Below are 19,030 nucleotides of genomic sequence, written 5' to 3' on the forward strand. Positions count from 1 at the left end.
AGTACACCTCTGTCACGTTTTTGTAAATATCTTATTCTATCTTTTCATGTAACACTGAAGAATTGACACTTGTCATACAAGCTGTACACTCACTACTTTACATTGTAAACAGTGTAAATTTCCTGTCCCCTCAAAATAACTCGACACACAGCTATTAATGTCTAAACCGCTGGCAACAAAAGTAAGTACACCCCTAAGTGAAAATCTCCAAATTGGGCCCAAAGTGTCAATATTTTGTGTGGCCGCCATTATTTTCCAGCCCTGCCTTACCCCTCCTGGGCATGGAGGTCACCAGAGCTTCACGGGTTGTCACTGGAGTCCTCGTCCCATCCTCTATGATGACCTCACAGAGCTGGTGGATGTTGGAGACCTTGCGCTCCTCCACCTTCCATTTTGAGGATGTCCCACAGATAATCAATAGGGTTTAGGTCTGGAGACATGCTTGGCCAGTCCATCACCTTTACCCTCAGCTTCTTTAGCAAGGCAGTGGTCATCTTGGAGGTGTGTTTTGGGTCGTTATCATGTTGGAATACTGCCCTGCGGCCCAGTCTCTGAAGGGAGGGGATCATGCTCTGCTTCAGTATGTCACAGTACATGTTGGCATTCATGGTCCCCTCAATGATCTGTAGCCCCCCAGTGCCGGCAGCACTCATGCAGCCCCAGACCATGACACCCCCACCACCATGCCTGACTGTAGACAAGACACACTTGTCTTTGTCCTCCTCACCTGGTTGCCCCCACACACGCTTGTCACCATCTGACACCAAATACGTTTATCTTGATCTCATCAGACCACAGGACGTGGTTCCAGTAATCCATCTCCTTAGTCTGCTTGTCTTCAGCAAACTGTTTGTGGTCTTTCTTGTGCATCATCTTTAGAAGAAGCTTCCTTCTGGGATGACAGCCATGCAGACCAATTTGATGCAGTGTGCGGCGTATGGTCTGAGCACTGACAGGCTGACCCCCCCCACCCCTACAACCTCTGCAGCAATGCTGGCAGCACTCATACGTCTATTTCCCAAAGACAACCTCTGGATATGATGCTGAGCACGTGACCTCAACTTCTCTGGTGGACCATGGCGAGGCCTGTTCTGAGGGGAACCTGTCCTGTTATACCGCTGTATGGACTTGGCCACCGTGCTTCAGCTCAGTTTCAGGGTCTTGGCAATCTTCTTATAGCCTAGGCCATCTTTATGTAGAGCAACAATTCTTTTATTTTTATTTTTTTAGATCCTCAGAGAGTTCTTTGCCATGAGGAGCCATGTTGGACTTCCAGTGACCAGTACGAGAGAGTGATATGAGAGAGTGAGTGCGATAGCACCAAATTTAACACACCTGCTCCCCATTCACACCTGAGACCTTGTAACACTAACGAGTCACATGACACCAGGGGGAGGGAAAATGGCTAATTGGGCCCAATTTGGACATTTTCACTTAGGGGTGTCCTGACTTTTGTTGCCAGCGGTTTAGACATTAATGGCTGTGTGTTGAGTTATTTTGAGGGGACAGGAAATTTACACTGTTATACAAGCTGTACACTCACTACTTTACATTGTAGACAAGTGTCATTTCTTCAGTGTTGTCACATGAAAAGATAGACGAAAAGAGCTACAAAAATGTGAGGGGTGTACTTACTTTTGTGAGATTCTGTGTATGTATGTGTGTGTGTGTGTATGTATGTATGTATGTATGTATGTGTGTGTGTGTGTGTGTGTGTGTGTGTGTGTGTGTGTGTGTGTGTGTGTGTATATATATATATATATATATATATATATATATATACATATATATATACATATATACATATATCATAGGTTATAGACTTTCATATAACTTTCAAGCAAACACATTAAGATACACTTATTGGGATTTATTTTTTCTCTTTACCAAAGAGAGGTAGCAGAATACATTTTGGCCTAAATATATGAAGAAATTTTTTTTTTTAACTACTTCAGCCCCGGAAGGTTTTACTCCCTAATAGCCAGACCATTTTTTTGCAATACGGCACTGCGTTGCTTGAACTGACAATGACGCAGTCGTGCGACGTTTCACCCCAAAAAAATTATGTCCCCCCCCCCCCCCCCACACACACAAATAGAGCTTTCTTTTGGTGGTATTTGATCACATCTGTGGCTTTTATTTTTTGCACTATCAACAAAAGAAGAGCAACAACTTTAAAAAAATTTTAATACAGTATTTTTGACTTTCTGCTATAAATCCAATAAAAAAAATGTAAAAAAAAAATGTCTTCATCAATTTCGGCCGATATGTATTCTGCTACATGTCTTTTGGTAAAAAAAATCCCAGAAGAGTTGAAGCTGTTATAGCTGCAAAGGGGGGGGGGGGGGGGGGGACTCAATATTGAACCCTACGGACTAAGGCTGGGATGCCATTAAATTTCATGCGGGTGTCCCAATACTTTTGGTAATATAGTGTATCTAGTTTTCTAGTATTACCTGGTGAACCATTGTATAGGATATTTACTTGCTCCATAATACTGGTGGGAGTCTCTTGTATATCAGCGCCATCCTCTGATTGGTTGCTGTGAGCGGTCAGACGCCTTGTCATCGATGAAAGTCCCCGGTGTGGGTTGTTGTAGACGACGTTTTCTGAAAAGGACATTTCTGTACATAGAAGGAATCATTCATGATTTCGGGAGGTGGGGGGGAGGGGGAGGGGGGATGTGCGCAATTCGGGATTTTGGAGAAGTGGGAATAAATGAATAAATAAATTGGAGATTTTAGGGAAGTTGTAAATTCTTCCACTATTAAAGCATGACTGATGATCTGTGATCAGAAATTCAGACAATAGAAACTATTGAGGTTGAAAGTTCCTTTTTATTTACGGAATTTTGTATTATTTTATATTTTTTTAAATTTACTTATTTTATTCATTTATTTAAAGCAGACCCGACACTGGATATAAATGTCCATGCTGGGTACCAGAGGCGTCTCTAGGGGGGGGGCTATTTGGGCCCATAGCCCTGAGTCTCTTGCCGCAGGGTCCCTGCCTAACCAGCGGGCCGCGGCCGCTGCTGCGGCGGGCAGGCTGGCTGCATGAGAGAGGCTGAGGAGAGGAGAGAAGCGAGCGGGACGGACGAGCAGAGATGACATCATCTCTCTCCGACCGCCCCACATCAGCGCTCTTCCCAGCCGGGGCTCTTCAATGTGGGAGCGAGGTGCAGGGAGACGACGTCATCTCTCACTGCCCGCCACGCATCGGCACTCTTCCCAGCCGGGCCTCTTCAATGTGGGAGCGAGGTGCAGAGAGACGACGTCATCTCTCCCTGCCCGCCACGCATTAGCGCTCTTCCCAGCCGGGGCTCTTCAATGTGGGAGCGAGGTGCAGGGAGACAACGTCATCTCTCCCTGCCCGCCACGCATCAGCGCTCTTCCCAGCTGGGCCTCTTCAATGTGGGAGCGAGGTGCAGGGAGATGACGTCATCTCTCCCTGCCCGCCACGCATCGGCGCTCTTCCCAGCCGGGCCTCTTCAATGTGGGAGCGAGGTGCAGAGAGACGACGTCATCTCTCCCTGCCCGCCACACATCAGCGCTCTTCCCAGCCGTGGCTCTTCAATGTGGGACGAGGTGCAGAGAGACGACGTCATCTCTCCCTGCCCGCCACACATCAGCGCTCTTCCCAGCCGGGCCTCTTCAATGTGGGAGCGAGGTGCAGAGAGACGATGTCATCTCTCCCTGCCCCCCACGCATCGGCGCTCTTCCCAGCCGGGCCTCTTCAATGTGGGAGCGAGGTGCAGGGAGATGACGTCATCTCTCCCTGCCCGCCACGCATCAGCGCTCTTCCCAGCCGGGCCTCTTCAATGTGGGAGCGAGGTGCAGGGAGATGACGTCATCTCTCCCTGCCCGCCACGCATCAGCGCTCTTCCCAGCCGGGCCTCTTCAATGTGGGAGCGAGGTGCAGGGAGACGACGTCATCTCTCCCTGCGCGCCACACATCAGCGCTCTTCCCAGCCGGGCCTCTTCAATGTGGGAGCGAGGTGCAGGGAGATGAAGTCATCTCTCCCTGCCCGCCACGCATCGGCGCTCTTCCCAGCCGGGGCTCTTCAATGTGGGAGCGAGGTGCAGAGAGACGACGTCATCTCTCCCTGCCCGCCACGCATCGGCGCTCTTCCGCCCTCACAGCGAGGTGGAGTGGAGGTCACGTGCTTCCTGTCATCGGTGGAGCTCCACTCTGCAGCCAGACCCCCCCCCCCTTGCTTCAAAGTCGGAGGCGCGGCGGGGAGCAGCGAGATGACATCATCTCTCACTGCCCGCCTCGCATCACCACTCTCCTGCCCTCACTAAATGCACCAGTGCTGCCAGCCTGCCACCAATGTAAAATCTAGCAACCAGTCAGTGAGCGGTAATGATACAATGTAACCTTTAACAACCAGTCAGTGAGCGGTAATGCACATTTGGTGGCACTGGAATGGCAACTTACAATCCACAGCGGTTGGTAAGTGACCAACCACATCTGGTGCCAGGTGACATGGAATATCAACCAAAAATTCTGAAAAAAACACGATACAAATGTTATAAATTGCGTTGCACTTCAGTGAATAAAATTAAGTATTTGGTTCCCTACCAACCAAAAATAATTCTGCCCCCCACAGACTGGCTACAGTAGGTGCTCATGTGGTACACAGATAAGTCCTGTCAATGTAAGAAGGTGCCCCAACCGACAACTCGTTATGTGTATAAAAGACACCTGTCCACAGAACCTCTTTCTTCCATTCAAACCCTCACCCTCATGGGTAAGACCAAAGACCAAAGGGGCAAGATTGTAGACCTGCACAAGGTTGGAATAGGCTACAAGACCATCAGCAAGAAGCTTGGTGAGAAGCAGACAACTGAGAAGAAATACAAAATACCCATCTATCGCCCTCAGTCTGGAGCTCCATGCAAGGTTTCTCCTCATGGGGTGAGGATGGTCATGAGAAAAGTGAGGGATCCGCCCAGAACATGGGAGGAGCTTGTGAAGGATCTCAAGGCAGTTGGGACCACAGTCACCAAACAAACCATTGGTAACACAATACACCACCATGGACTGAAATCCTGCAGACCCCGCAAGGTTCCCTTCCTCGTGAAGGCACATGTAGAGGCCCGTCTGAAGTCTGCCAATGAACATCTAAATGATTCAGAGAAGGATTTGGAGAAAGTGCTGTGGTCAGATGAGACCAGAATTGAGCTCTTTGGCATCAACTCGACTCGCCGTGTTTGGAGGAAGAAAAATGCTGACTATGACCTTAATAACGTCATCCCTACAGTCAAGCACGGAGGTGGCAACATTATCCTTTTGATTGTCTCTCTGCAAAAGGTAAAGGTTGATGTTGCCGCATGGAGGCGCCAATGGACGGGGGGGGGGGGGGGGGGCATGTATTGAAAAATCTTGGATAAGAATCTTCTTCCCTCCTGAAGCTGGGTCATGGATGGGTCTTCCAGCATGACAATGACCCAAGGAGTCGAGGCCAAGGCAACAAAGGACTGGCTCAAGAAGAAGCACATTAAGGTCCTGGAGTGGCCTAGTTAATCTCCAGACCTTAATCCTATAAAAAAATGTATGGAGGGAGCTGAAACTTTGAGTTGCCAAGAGACAGCCAAGAAACCATAAAGGATTTAGAGAAGATCTGTAAAGAAGAGAGGACCGAAATCCCTCCTGAGATGTCTGCAAAACCTGGTCACCACCTACAAGAAACGTCTGACCTCTGTGATCACCAACAAGGGTTTCTCCACCAACTACTAAGTCATGTTTTGCTTGGGGATCATATACTTATTTTACTCACTGAACTGAAACTTTATAACATTTGTATCATGTGGTTTTTTTTCTGGATTTTTGGTTGATATTCTGTCTCTATCACATAAAATACATCTATGATAAAAATTATAGACCCTTCATTTCTTTGTAAGTGGGCAAAAGTGGGCATCCAATCATTATTTTCCCCCCACTGTAGGTAGATAGATTGGTTTCTATGCAGAGCTGCTCTCTATCTACCTATCAGCTTCCGGGTTTTATTGTCAAAGCTTAATTGAACGAGATGAAGCTAGAAGCTGATTGGCCTACCATGCATGCCTGCACCCTATTTTACACTCTCCAGTTTTAGTAAATATCCCCCATTGTTTCAATATTCTTCTTTCCTGGATTCATGAACAGAATGGAGAAGAGTCCTATGGAGAAGTGATGACTGTGTTATGGGGACTTTCATTTCTCAGTTATTCGGTAATCGGCTCAGAGTCACGTGTCGTTCTTAGAGAGAAGTCTGCAGATATTCCGTCCTCAGACTTCTTCCAAGAGAGTTGCCGGCCAATCTCTGGACTTGTGGCAGACGGTTGGTGACAACCTTAGACCAATGACTGATAGCAGCTGAAGGAGTTTCCTCTTCGGTACAAGGTAGGTGCTTAATACTGCTACAGAGCTATACTATTGGCTGATATGAAGACAGATTCAGGTACTTATACCAGTTTTACGTAAGTAGGAGAGGAGACTGAGGAAATGCTTCCTCCTGCCTGCAGAAGACTGAGGACATCATCTCAGCCTAGACAAAGTCTCTGGAGCACGAGTTTGGCTTTTTTTTAACCAAAAAGTTCACTTTAGTTTCTTTAAACTTTAAATAGATGCAAAACTCCAAATATAGAAGAGCTGAACCTTTATGTGAGGGTTACAAACAAACTTGAATCTCTACTGTTGTCCTAAAGATCAGAATGAGACTTGTTTTTGTTGTATTTGCGGCTGTCTTGCTTGTCTAGTCCTCCCCTGACAGCAGCAAGACATACAATGTACAGGTTGGATGGACAGGCAGGTTTGGAGGTCTATGGGTTTGTAAGGTAACTTATAGCATGGGTAGAGGAGTCTAGCTCTTGGTTAGGATTTCCCTCTTGTGATCCTGGATCATCGCGTGGGTGGTGCCTGATGGGTTGGTGGGGTACACAGAAGAGGAGTGTTGAGGGCAGAAGAGCATCACGTGCACATGTAATGTTCACATGGTGCACATGGGCTTTTTTCACAGAAGGCAGAAGGAGAGATGGGAGACAATGACAGGCAAGCTTCTTTCAGTTTAATGGGTACTGCAGCACCCTTCCCAGGGCCATCTTTAATATTGATTGGACCCCGGGCAAACGTTTTCTTGGGCCCCCCACCTCCCATACAATTTTGCTCTCCACCTGCTCTGAGACATACAATAAATTGCAGCTAGACTTAAAATCAGTTTCCTTTATCAGATCAGGCAGCGATTGCGATTGGTTGCCAGAGCTTACAGTGTATCATTACCGCTCACTGACTGGTTGCTAGAGGTTACATTGTATCATTACTGTTTACTGACTGGTTGCCAGAGGTTACATTGTATCATTACTGCTCACTGACTGGTTGCTAGAGGTTACATTGTATCATTACCGCTCACTGACTGGTTGCTAGATGTTGCATTGTATCATTACCACTCACTGACTGGTTGCTAGAGGTTACATTGTATCATTACCGCTCACTGACTGGTTGCTAGATGTTACATTGTATCATTACCACTCACTGACTGGTTGCTAGTGGTTACATTGTATCATTACCGCTCACTGACTGGTTGCTAGAGGTTACATTGTATCATTACTGCTCACTGACTGGTTTCTAGAGGTTTACAGCACACATTACGGCTCACTGATTAGTTGCTAGATATTATAGCACTTGATTTCTGTTTGTTGATTGGTTGCTAGAGATTACTGTACAGTAATACTGCTCACTGATTGGTTGCTAGAGGTTACAGCACATCATCTCCTCGCTGCAGGGGGGGCATGATATATGAATTCCGCCTTTTTTTACATATTTATGCTGCCAGATGCAGCTATTTACATATGAATGCCAGTCATTTACATGTAAACACAGGTCTGCAGGTGGATCATTTGTACAAAACAATTGTCCGATGGATTTTGTCCGAAAACTGGTGTTGCATACATGCGGTCGGACAAAGTTGTCGGAAAATCCGATCGTTTGTATTGTGATGACTTTATTTAGTTACGACGGGACTACGTTCAGGCTAGTAGCCAATAGCTTTGGTCTAGGAATTTGATCTGAGCATGCGTGGCACCTTGTCCGATCAGAATTCTCTACAAACGATCGGACAAAGTTCGATCGGATCATGTTGTCGGAAAAATTTCATATCCAGCTCTCAAACTTTGTTGGCTGGACATTCCGACGGAAAAAGTCCGATGAAGTCCACACACGGTCCGATTGTCCGACAACACGGTCCGATTGGACATTTTCCGTCGGAAAGTCCGACCGTGTGTACAAGGGCTTAGAAGTGTTGGGTCTGACTACAGAACACGGAACAACCAAAACCTAGGTGGTGTGCTAGATGATATCTGGGTTGGTTCGAGAGTGAGTGGTGGTTTGATGGGGGAAGGTCTGCCTGCCTGGTGGCAAAGTAAATGTTTCCTTAGTATCATGCACCTGGTGAACTGGCCCTACGTGTTCCGTCGACCTTGGATATCTGGAGGGACCCCCCATAATTTTGGAAATGCACCATACCTTTGGAACCGTGGTTTGCAACAATTGACTGTTCCATAGGTCACATATTATGAAGTTGAAGACAGTAAAAGATATAAGACAAAAGTTGTCTTCTTGTTGTGTGTAATGGAGAATATCCAGTCTTAGAAGTGTTGAGTCGGACTACCGACCCAGAACAGCCAAAACCTAGTGGGTGTGGAAGAAGATATCTGGGTTGGTTCAAGAGTGAGTGGTGGTTTTATGAGGGAAGATCTACATGCCTGAGGGCAAAGTAAATGTTACCTTATCATACGCATGATGACCTAACCCCCATGTCTCATGAGCCTTTAGTATCAAGGGGGACCCCCATAATTTTGGAAATGCACCCTACCAATGGAACTGTGTTTTGTAACAATTGACTGTTACTTATGTCCTACATTATGAAGTTGAAGACAGTGAAAGCTCTAAGACAAAATATGCCTTCTTGTTGTGTGTGATGGAGAATATCAACAGGACAACAGGGAGTGCAATGATAGAAGTCCCTTTTCTCAACCTAATACTTATGGTTCAAGACTGACAGAATCTTTTATCACTTGAGATTTGACCAATGTGAATCAATATAGGCACAGTGAAAAATACACAAACTTTTGCTGGTCCACTCTAAAAGTTGCCTTATTTTTATATGTTGACCTCCATCCTAAACTAGCCCATCTTGAGGTTTCCATTGTTGGTTCAGACTATTGGCATGGAACCACCAATACCTGGGGAGTGTGGAAGAAGATACCCAGTTTGGGTTGGGAGTGAGCGGTGGTTTGTTGGGGTAAGGACTGCCTGCCTGGTTGTAAAGTAAATGGTTTCTAAGTGTCAAGCGCCTGGTGTTCAAGTTCCTCCATGTCTTATGGGCCTTGGGTGTCTCGTGGGACCGTAGACAGGTGCAGGCATTCTTCCCACCAATAGGTGTCAATTCTACAGGGGGAAGAGGAGCCTGATAAGTGAAGTTGTCCCTTTGTGGTCAGTTTGGGAAGGTAGGTGTCTGATTTGATGCTGAGTTCCCGCGAGAGTTCAGGTGGCCATCTTGATGAGGGACCCCCATAATTTTGGAAATGCACCATACCTATGGAACCGTGTTTTTTAACAATTGACTATTAATTATGTCCTATAGTATGAAGTTGAAGACAGTAGAAACTCTAAACCCTTGTACACACGGTCGGACATTCCGACAACCAAATCCGTCGGATTTCGTCGGAAACTGGTGTTGCATACACACGGTCGGACAAAGTTGACGGAAAATCCGATCGTTCGCAACGTGATGAAGTTATTTCGTTACGACGGGACTACGTTCAGGCTAGTAGCCAATAGCTTTGGTCTAGGGATTTGATCTGAGCATGCGTGGCACTTTGTCCAATCGTTTGTAGAGAATTCCGATTGGACAAAGTCAGATCGGATCATGTTGTCGGAAAATTTTGTAGCCCAGCTCTAAAACTTTTTCGGTCAGATATTCCGACGGAAACAGTCCGATGGAGCCCACACACGGTCGGATTATCCAACAACACGGTCCGATCGGACATTTTCCGTCGGAATGTCCGACCTTGTGTACAAGGGCTAAGACAAAATATGCTGTAAGCAAGGAGGAATATTAGCAGGATGGCAAAGAGTCCAATGATAGAAGTGTTGGATCAGACTATTAGCATGGAAAGGCATATAACTGGGGAGTGTGTAAGAAGATACCCAGTTTGAGTTGGGAGTGAGTGGTGGTTTGATGGGGGAAGATTTGCCTGCCTGGTGGTAAATTTAAATAGTTCCTTGGTGTCAAGCACCTGGTGACCCAGTTCTCCATGTCTCATGAGCCTTGGGCCTTGGGTGTTTGGTGGGACCTGTGCAGACATCCTTCTAACCTCTAGGTGGCACTGTGCCAATGCTACAGGGGATATGGAACCTGATAAGGGAAATTTGCCTCCCTATGGACTCTGTCAGTCATCTCTGCGAAGGTATGTGTCTGATTTGATGCCAAGTTTCTGTGGGAGTTCAGGCAGCCATCTTGACCGAGGGAACCTTTAAAAAAAAGGCAATCCCATGTCATTTGGGAGCGCTTTTTGCAAGTGGCAAGGTAGGGAAAGGAACCCGCTGGTTAGGGAAAGCGCTTAGCACTGGGAAGGGTTCCTACTGACTATGGATAGTTCAGGGGACATTGCCTGGTGCAGGAAGAAGACTTCTCTTAGTGAGCCAGTTCAGTTGTGGTAAAATAAGATAGCTGTCCAGCGGCGACCATCCTTCGGCAACATTACTATCCTACAGCTATATTGGCTCTATCTTGTTCAGCCAGTGTGCCATAACATTATTCCATTATAATTGCTATAACTGCAAACAATCATTATATTCTTGCTGAAGGTCCTGTGTGTGTGTGTATGTGGTTCCTCCCAGGTGGGTACCTTGTCTGAGGCCCCGCTTACTGCCCCCCACAAAACCAAGCCTGTAAACCACTGAAGTCAGTGTGAGACCTCCTTTGTATATTTTTGTGTGAGTCCTGGCATTGCCTTGATCTACATTGAACCTAAGCCGAGTGGGGAACCAGAGACTATTTGTGTCACTGGATCTCCATCTTGGAAAAAACATGTGGATCTCCCCTGTGGTCCCTATTGTGGTAACTGGATGGACAACACTAGGGGGTGCCATATGTTGTTTAGGGTCCAGGTGAAATTACTCCAACTTATAATGTGGTTGGGCATGTCTGATGACACAAAGCCTCTTGGTTGGGGTTTGGGCAACAACGGAAACCTCAAGATGGGTTAGTGTCACCTACCTGGTATAGGAGCCCAGAATGCAGGGAGCGGCCTCTCGTAAGCCTCTGGCTCGAGAATCCCTGGAGGTGGGAACAGGAATTCAGGAGTTCAGAGGGCACAAGTGCCGAACTGGTGAAGGATAGGTCCGGACCTTGAGTAGTGGAGGAACCACAGGAGAGCTGGAATGTAGACACCCGGCAGACTGGTCAGACAGCAGACGGAGGCAGGTACAGACGGTCAGGCTGGAACAGCAGGTGGCAGACAGCAGACAGCAGACAGCAGCAGGCACAGGCGGTCAGGCTGGAACAGCAGGTGGCAGAAGCAAGGTCAAAGTACAAGCCGGGTCGGTAACAGGCGGGCAGCAACGGTACACAGGAAGAGGCAGAAGTGTAGTCGGACAGGCCAAAGGTCAGAGGCTGGCAGCAAGCAAACGTCGTCAGGAACAAGCCGGGTAACAGGAATCGGGGGCAATCAGGTAGCAGAAGACAGAATAACCAGACACGCTGTAGACTGGACAGCAAGGAGGCACAGTAACAGGTTCCTTAAGTAGCCCTTTGGGCGCCAAGAACGGTCGTGTCTGCGCGCGCCCGCGTGTAACCGTGCGCCCGTTCGTGACCCCGCGCACCCGCGTGCGCCCGTTCGTACCATCGCGCACCCGCGTGTGCTCGTTCGTACCAACACGCACCCGCGTGCGTCCGTTCGCGCCAATGCGCGCCCATGGATACTGATTAGTTCTCAACGTGGGGGTTCCGTGAGCAGGCCTTCCATATGCCACTGGATTCCGGGGACGACCATGACAGCTAGTTTAGGATGGAGGTCAACATACAAAAATAAGGCAACTTTTAGAGTGGACCAGCAAAAGTTTGTGGATTTTTCACTGTGCCCATATTGATTCACGTTGTCAGATTAATTTAACACTTGGGATTTGACCAATCTTGAACCATAAGTATTAGGTTGAGGAAAGGGACTGTCCCTTCGAGAGAGGCACATCATGGTGGAACATGCCATGGTCTTCTTGGCACTGGTGGCTACATCCTGACTAATGTCTGATTTCTTTGATTTCTTTTGAGTTTCGGTTTTATTTTAGGCCACAGACATCTGACACATCTGTCCGTGAACACGATCTACAACTTCCTTCTCTTCTGGGAGGAACTGAAATTAAACCACAAGTCTAATAGACGGGAGCTCGTCCATAATGAGGGCGTGGAATCCATCTATTCTTATTGTCTGGTCTTCCCTCATTCAAGGTGGGTTCTATAAAATCACATTACCCTAAATGTCAGATATTTTGTGGAATAATAAAAAAAAAGATGCCATATATACAATTTATGGCAGTCCTCTTGTTTTATTCTTTGCCTTGTGACTCCAATACCTCCGGAAAAAAACAAAAGTATTTTAAAAACATTTCCTCCTGTTGATGACTGTGTTCTATAAGGAAAACTTTTTGTTTAACTGTTCTCTTTACTTAGTGGCAACCGGGTATCTCTTTGGGCCAAGACAAGTTACCGGATCACTAGGGGGATCAGTGACGGTCTCGTGTTACTACAGTTCCATATCTGCTAACATCCATGGTAGGAAGTTTTGGTGCAAGGTGCACAAAGGTCAATGTTACACCATTGTATCCACCACACCTTATATTAAGGAAAACTACATCAACCGAACGTATCTACAAGACTTCACAAACTACTTCATGATTAATATGACGAGCCTTCAACCTGAAGATTCTGGAGAATACCGGTGCGGAATTGGAAACAGCAACCATGGGTTCCATTATCCCGTGAATCTGATTGTTTCTCAAGGTAGGTTGCTCTTCATTTTGAAATCAATTTAATTTTTAAAAAGTTGAGAAGACTGTGGGTGGGGCCTACTCGCCCTGCACGTGGGGGTACCTCTCTCGTGTACCCAGAGGAGAACGCAGATTGCACTTGCCTACAGGCTTATCAGACATCTCAATCCTTGGCAGGGGCGTAACTATAGGGGGTGCAGCAGTCGCGACCGCAACTGGGCCCTGTGCTGCAGGAGGCCCATGCAGCCCCCTCTACATATGGCCAGCAGCAGCATAGGCAGCTAGGGGTACCAGTGCACCATGCACACGGGTGGCTGGAGGTGGAGGGTGACTAGAAGAGCTCCATGCTCGACTATCGCACTGGCTGCTCTTTAGTTGTGCATTCCCCGCATGACCTGTGTCCTCGGCCGGCTCCTCAGAGTACCCCTCTCCTGCTCCATGCATTGCCGCTCAGTCCGATTTCTGTTCTCCCCAGCCAGAGTCCCGCCCCCCTGAGTCCGGCCCACACTGCACTGCATACTTCTCCCGGGTAAACAAACTTTAAGCACACAGATGCAGTGCAGCCCTATGAGAGCCCCCCGGAGGACACTGCAGGCTTGTCTGCCAGCCCCCCTCCTCCCCGTCATACACAGATGATGAAAGGTCTTTCTGGGAGATATGCTGATCGCCCGTCCAGCACCCTGGATGGAGCCCAGGCCAACATGGATGAGTGCGTGGCCTGCAGCTTGGTCATGGTGAGTGAGAGGACCCCATCCCCCACACACCATTACTTACCCCCTCCATCTCCCCCTGGGGACAGGGCCCCCTTCTCACGTGGGGACAGGGACCCCCATCTCCCCTGGGGACAGGGACCCCTTCTCACCTGGGGGCAGTAACTTCATCTGCCCTGGAGAAAAGGAGCTCATCTCTTCTGGGGACGGTGACCCCATCCTGCCTAGGGACAGTCCCCCAATGGGGCACCTAAAAAAAAAAAAAAAAAAAAAAAAACGACTGATACCAGTGGTGGAACTACAGGGCTCACAAAGGTCATACCTGTGACCATGCCCTGGAGTTCCACCGCCGGACTCGGAGGGAAGGGCCCTGGCTGGGGTTCAGGGGTGCCCTTTATGGTTTCTTGCATCGGGGCCCTGAAGGTTCTAGTTATGCCACTGATCCTTGGACATTATTATGGAACTGGTGCCTCTTTGTGGCTAGGACAGCCTCCACTCCATTAAGAACATTTTGGAGGGTGTTTGTGGAATTTGGTTCTATTTGTGAGGTCAGGTACTGATCTTGCATGAGATGACCTGGCTCCCCATTGGCATTCCAATGCAACCCAAAGATGTTCAGTAGGGTGGAGATCAGAACCCTGTGAAGACCACTCGAGTTCCTCCACACCAAACCACGTCTTTATGGAGCTGGCCTTTTACAAAGGAACTCTCATTAGTTCATGTTTAAAAGTCTACCTCTCGCTTAGTTGTTTTATTATTGCTATTACTATTCCTAAATGTTGAGAACATTTATCAAAATTGAGTTTTTTTACAATCTTTCTAGGAAAAAAGGTCCCTTCGTCTTCTGAAATCTTTATCGGAAGACTCGGGGGTTCCCTCGTCATCCCTTGCCGAGCTCTCGCGAGGCCTCATAATGAGACCCTTTACTGGTGCAAAGTGACTAACTCCAAATCTGCCGTCTGTGACACCATCGTCAACAGTTCCGGGAAGGTGAACAGTCAATTCTGGGGAAGAGTCCTGATCCAGAAACAAAGCAACACAACCAGCTTCAACATACTTGTGAATGACCTCAGGATGAGCGATTCTGGATTCTACCATTGTGGGGCGTATTCGGCCATTGAAGAACTGGATTGGAAAGATGTTCACGTCCATATTATAAATGGTAGGTCAGATACTCAAAAAAAAGTAGTCCATTCAGAAACCTCTAAGCCCTTGTACACACGGTCGGAGATTCCGACGGGATGTGTCCTATCGGACCGGTTTGTCGGACAATCCGACTGTGTGTGGTATGCATCAGACTGATTCCGTCGGAATATCCGTCGGACCCAATTTTCCAACTTGTTGGAAATATTTTCGGACCAACTGGTTCGATCGGACATACTCCGATCATGTGTAGAGAATTTTGATCGGACCAAGTGCCACGCATGCTCAGATCAAATTCCTACATCAAAGCTATTGGCTACTAGCCTGAACGTAGTCCCATCGTAACGAAATTACGCCATCACGTTCTGAAAGATCGGATTTTTCGACAACTAAAGGCCCGTACACACGGTCGGACTTTTTGACAACAAACATGCAAATTAGCTGTTTTGGAGCAACATCCGACCGCTGTGTACGCTCCATCGGACAAACTTTTTCTGTTTTCATCGGACTTTTGTTGGCTGTGCGAACGGACAAACTTTCTGGCAACAAAAGTCCGATGGAGCAAAGTCCGACCGTGTGTGCGCAAAAGCATCGGACTTTTGTACAAGGTACAAACACGCAATGCTCAGAACCATTGCAAAAGATCAGACTACAATACAGAAGTTCACCAAAGGTGGCGCTGGAGTCATTGAACGTCCTCTTTTGAAGCGGCGTCAGTACGTTGTGACGTCATTACGTTCGTGTTTGTTGTCAAAAAGTCAGACCGTGTGTATGCAATACAAACTTGTGGACCACGCCCTTTGTACAAAAGTCCACGGAAAAGTTTGTACAAAGTCCGACCGTGTGTATGAGGCTTTAGTCCGACCGTGTGTATGCAACAGTTTCGGACAAGATCCGACGGACAAAATCCGACTGAGAAAATCCGATGGATTTGGTTGTCGAAATCTCCGACCGTGTGTACAAGGGGCTTAGTTTGTATGAGCAGAGCAGATCGACTTATTTTTAAATCTCTGAAGGTACCGGTAAATGACTCCGATCAGGTCACAAGTGGTCTTTTGATGGTTTTGGTTGAGGAAAATCTTTCCTAAGATCACAACTTCAATGGCTCATACCATGAACCCAATATCATGCATGGGCTAATGCCCATATTTAAATGAAATTAATCCCCCAAAGTCAACTAGACAGGAGCCATATAAACCAGTCAACCCAAGAAGAAAAAGCCATTGACACTCTAAATTAAATTCAATGTGCATGTAACTTTATTGTTCCAAACAGTCATGCCCCTTGTCCTTTCTGGCTGCACTTTGTAGAAACCACAATTAAGTCCAGTCTTTTGGTTGAGAAAATTGAGTACTGTCCGTGATACTTTTTTTATTTGCACTAACATACAATTTTTCAGGACAAGCTTTCGGGGTATGTCCCCTTCTTCATGGTCCAAGCAGTACTCAAGGACCTTGAAGAAGGGGACATACCCCGAAAGCTTGTCCTGAAAAATTGTATGTTAGTGCAAATAAAAAAAGTATCACGGACAGTACTCAATTTTCTCTGTCACAATTGCACTAATACGGCTACAATCACATTAAGTAGTCTTTTGGTTGAAATGGTGCCCCATGTAGGTATTTCCCCCATGCAGTGACTTTATGGTTTCTGTTTTTAAGGAAAAAAAAAAAAAATCACTATACTGTGTGAATGTCTCAAGCCTTCACAAATAAGTTCCCGTAATTTGTCTAATATGATTGATTCCTAAGACCGTCAGCTCCATCTATTGGCCAAAATGCAGCGTTCTCCTGAATGGGGTGTTTCAGGAAAATACTACATTATGACCACTAGATGGAGCTGACGACTATAGGAAATAAACATACTAGACAATTTACGGTGATTATTTGAGCAATGTTTGTACATCATTTATTTTTCATAAAAAAAAAAAATTGTTTGCCTAGAACAAATTAAAAAATTACATGCGTGTTGAATTCAGTGGTATATTTTTTTTGGGGGGGGGGGGGGGTGGGCGGCACACAGTGCACAGCCAGCCACCCCCTGGTCAGGTCACCTGCACCTCCCTCCCTCGGTCTGTGACCCGGCCGCAACACTTACCCCGGGCTTCCCTCCGGGCGACCGGCTAGCTTCACCTGTGTCTCCTCTCATCGTGTCTCCTCCCGACAGGCCAGCACAGAGTCTCCTTTTTGGTCAATTAGGAAATGGGTCTCAGACCCGCTTCCTGATTGGCCGAGAGGAGAATTAGTGTAACCCTAGCCAATATTCCTTCGCTAGTGTTACACAACTGGGTGGGCTCGGAGCACAGTGCTCTGCGCCCGAGCCCATCCTATTTCAAAGCCTATTAGAGCCTCTGGCTCTAATCACGTGCTTAAAAAAGAACACACCCCGCTTGAATCCATGCATCTGGCACCCTGCATGTAGATTAGGGACCGGACGCATGGTTAGGGGTGGCGTCCGGTCCCTAGTTTTACGCGTACGGTCCCTGGGTTCACTGGTTTATATGGCTCCTGAATCCATTCATCTGGCACCCTGCATGTAGATTAGGGACCGGACGCATGGTTAGGGGCGGCGGCGCCGGTGCGCCCCTTAAGGACGGGTCACCACTGGTTGAATCATAATGGAAAACCTGACAAATTGGTCAATCCTTCCATACTATATCCATAACCCACCAAAAATATCCTGTTACATTAGTCTATGGATCCATTTATTTTAGAAGGTTTAAAAACGTATGGAAATAAAGTACACTATATTGTCAAAAGTATTGGGACACCTTCCTTTACACGCACATGAACTTTAATGGCAAGACAAGTCTTAATCCGTAGGGTTCAATATTGAGTTGGCCCACCCTTTGCCGCTATAACAGCTTCAACTCTTCTGGGAAGGCCGTCCAAAGGGTGGGGCCAACTCAATATTAAACCCTACGGACTAAGATTGGGATGCCATTAAAGTTCATGTGCGTGTAAAGGCAGGTGTCCCAATTCTTTTGACAATATAGTGTACTAATGCACTTCCTTACCTTTCTTTCGCGAGGGAGGTGACTATGTGCACTGTAGGGGTTATATTTGGCAGCCATTGTACAGAGGTTGGTGACATTGTAATTTTACTTTTTTTTTTTTGTAGAGCCAACCAGGAGGAAGATGTTCAGGCCGCTGAGTGCCAGCCAATCTCTCCACGTGAAGTGCCAAGTTCCAAAAGACTTTGGCTCCGGTGCTCTGACCTATTGGTGTAAATGGAGCCCCATGGGGTGTCCGCCTCTTTTAGACTCCGACGGATTCATTCATGAAGATTTTAAAAGCCGAATAAGCCTCGTTTCCGACAACTCCACCGTCGGGAGGGCATACACAGTCACCGTGAACCATTTAGAAGTGGGGGATTCCGGATGGTATTGGTGCGTCGCCACTGATGGGTTGAAGGTGGCGTCATCATCCATGGACGTCATCGTTTTAGGTAAGGATTTTACACGAACACCAAAATCCTGGAATTGGGGGCTCGTCCGGGATTTTCCTTGGATTTGCCATGGATTTGCTCCAATCTGCAACTATTCCTCGCGCATACGCACCATCAATGTACATTATTTATGTTTTTCCTAGTGACGTTTCAGGGGAATGTCAGAGAATGTGTGGGCCAATAGTGTGAGGGCTCTGGGGCACATGTGTGGCGAATCTGCTGATCTTGCAATCCTCTATTTCTTGGGGAGATGTATATAAGCGAATCCAAATCCGTGAACAAGAGCAGAGGCGGGATTTCGTAAAAAAACATTGGCGACCAATAGGGTAGTGGCTGTAAGGAGGCGATTTATTTAAAAAAAAGTCATAGTATATCTCTGATTCATCAAGCTGTGATAAAGTTGCCCGTTAAAATTTAATGATCGGGTTTTGTATTTTGCTTTAGCATTGGGGAGATTCTCTTTCACTTCCTGTCCTGTAGACACGTCAGGAAGTGGGAGGAAATGAATCCACGTTGAGTGAAATCCCCTTTTAAACAGTTGTCACCCGATTGCCCATTGGAAGATTTCCCCTCCATTAACATTGCTCGTTTACAACTCAACATTTTATATTTGCCCCGGGATTCAGCAAGGGATACAAGGACTAACGAGAGAGAGAGAGGGTGAATCTACACAAAGAGGATTTATAACCATTCGCCACTCCATC

At 47.0% G+C, this 19,030-nt stretch overlaps 1 protein-coding gene across 1 annotated transcript in view; it reads left to right on the forward strand.

Moving 5' to 3' along the window:
- Positions 1-6,240: 6,240 nt before the first annotated feature.
- The window catches only part of LOC143933459 (polymeric immunoglobulin receptor-like), a 54,585-nt gene continuing 41,795 nt past the window's right edge, over positions 6,241-19,030 (forward strand). Inside the window, exons 1-5 of the mRNA XM_077456363.1 lie at positions 6,241-6,387; positions 12,331-12,490; positions 12,713-13,042; positions 14,563-14,901; positions 18,000-18,326. Of these exons, the coding sequence (XP_077312489.1) occupies positions 12,439-12,490; positions 12,713-13,042; positions 14,563-14,901; positions 18,000-18,326 (1,048 nt within the window). The 5' untranslated portion in view covers positions 6,241-6,387; positions 12,331-12,438. The remainder of the gene's footprint in view (positions 6,388-12,330; positions 12,491-12,712; positions 13,043-14,562; positions 14,902-17,999; positions 18,327-19,030) is intronic.

Source organism: Lithobates pipiens, unplaced genomic scaffold, assembly GCF_037356315.1.
Source record: "Lithobates pipiens isolate NorthernLeopardFrog02 unplaced genomic scaffold, aLitPip1_a1.2 Scaffold_27, whole genome shotgun sequence".
Taxonomy (NCBI): Eukaryota; Metazoa; Chordata; class Amphibia; order Anura; family Ranidae; genus Lithobates; species Lithobates pipiens.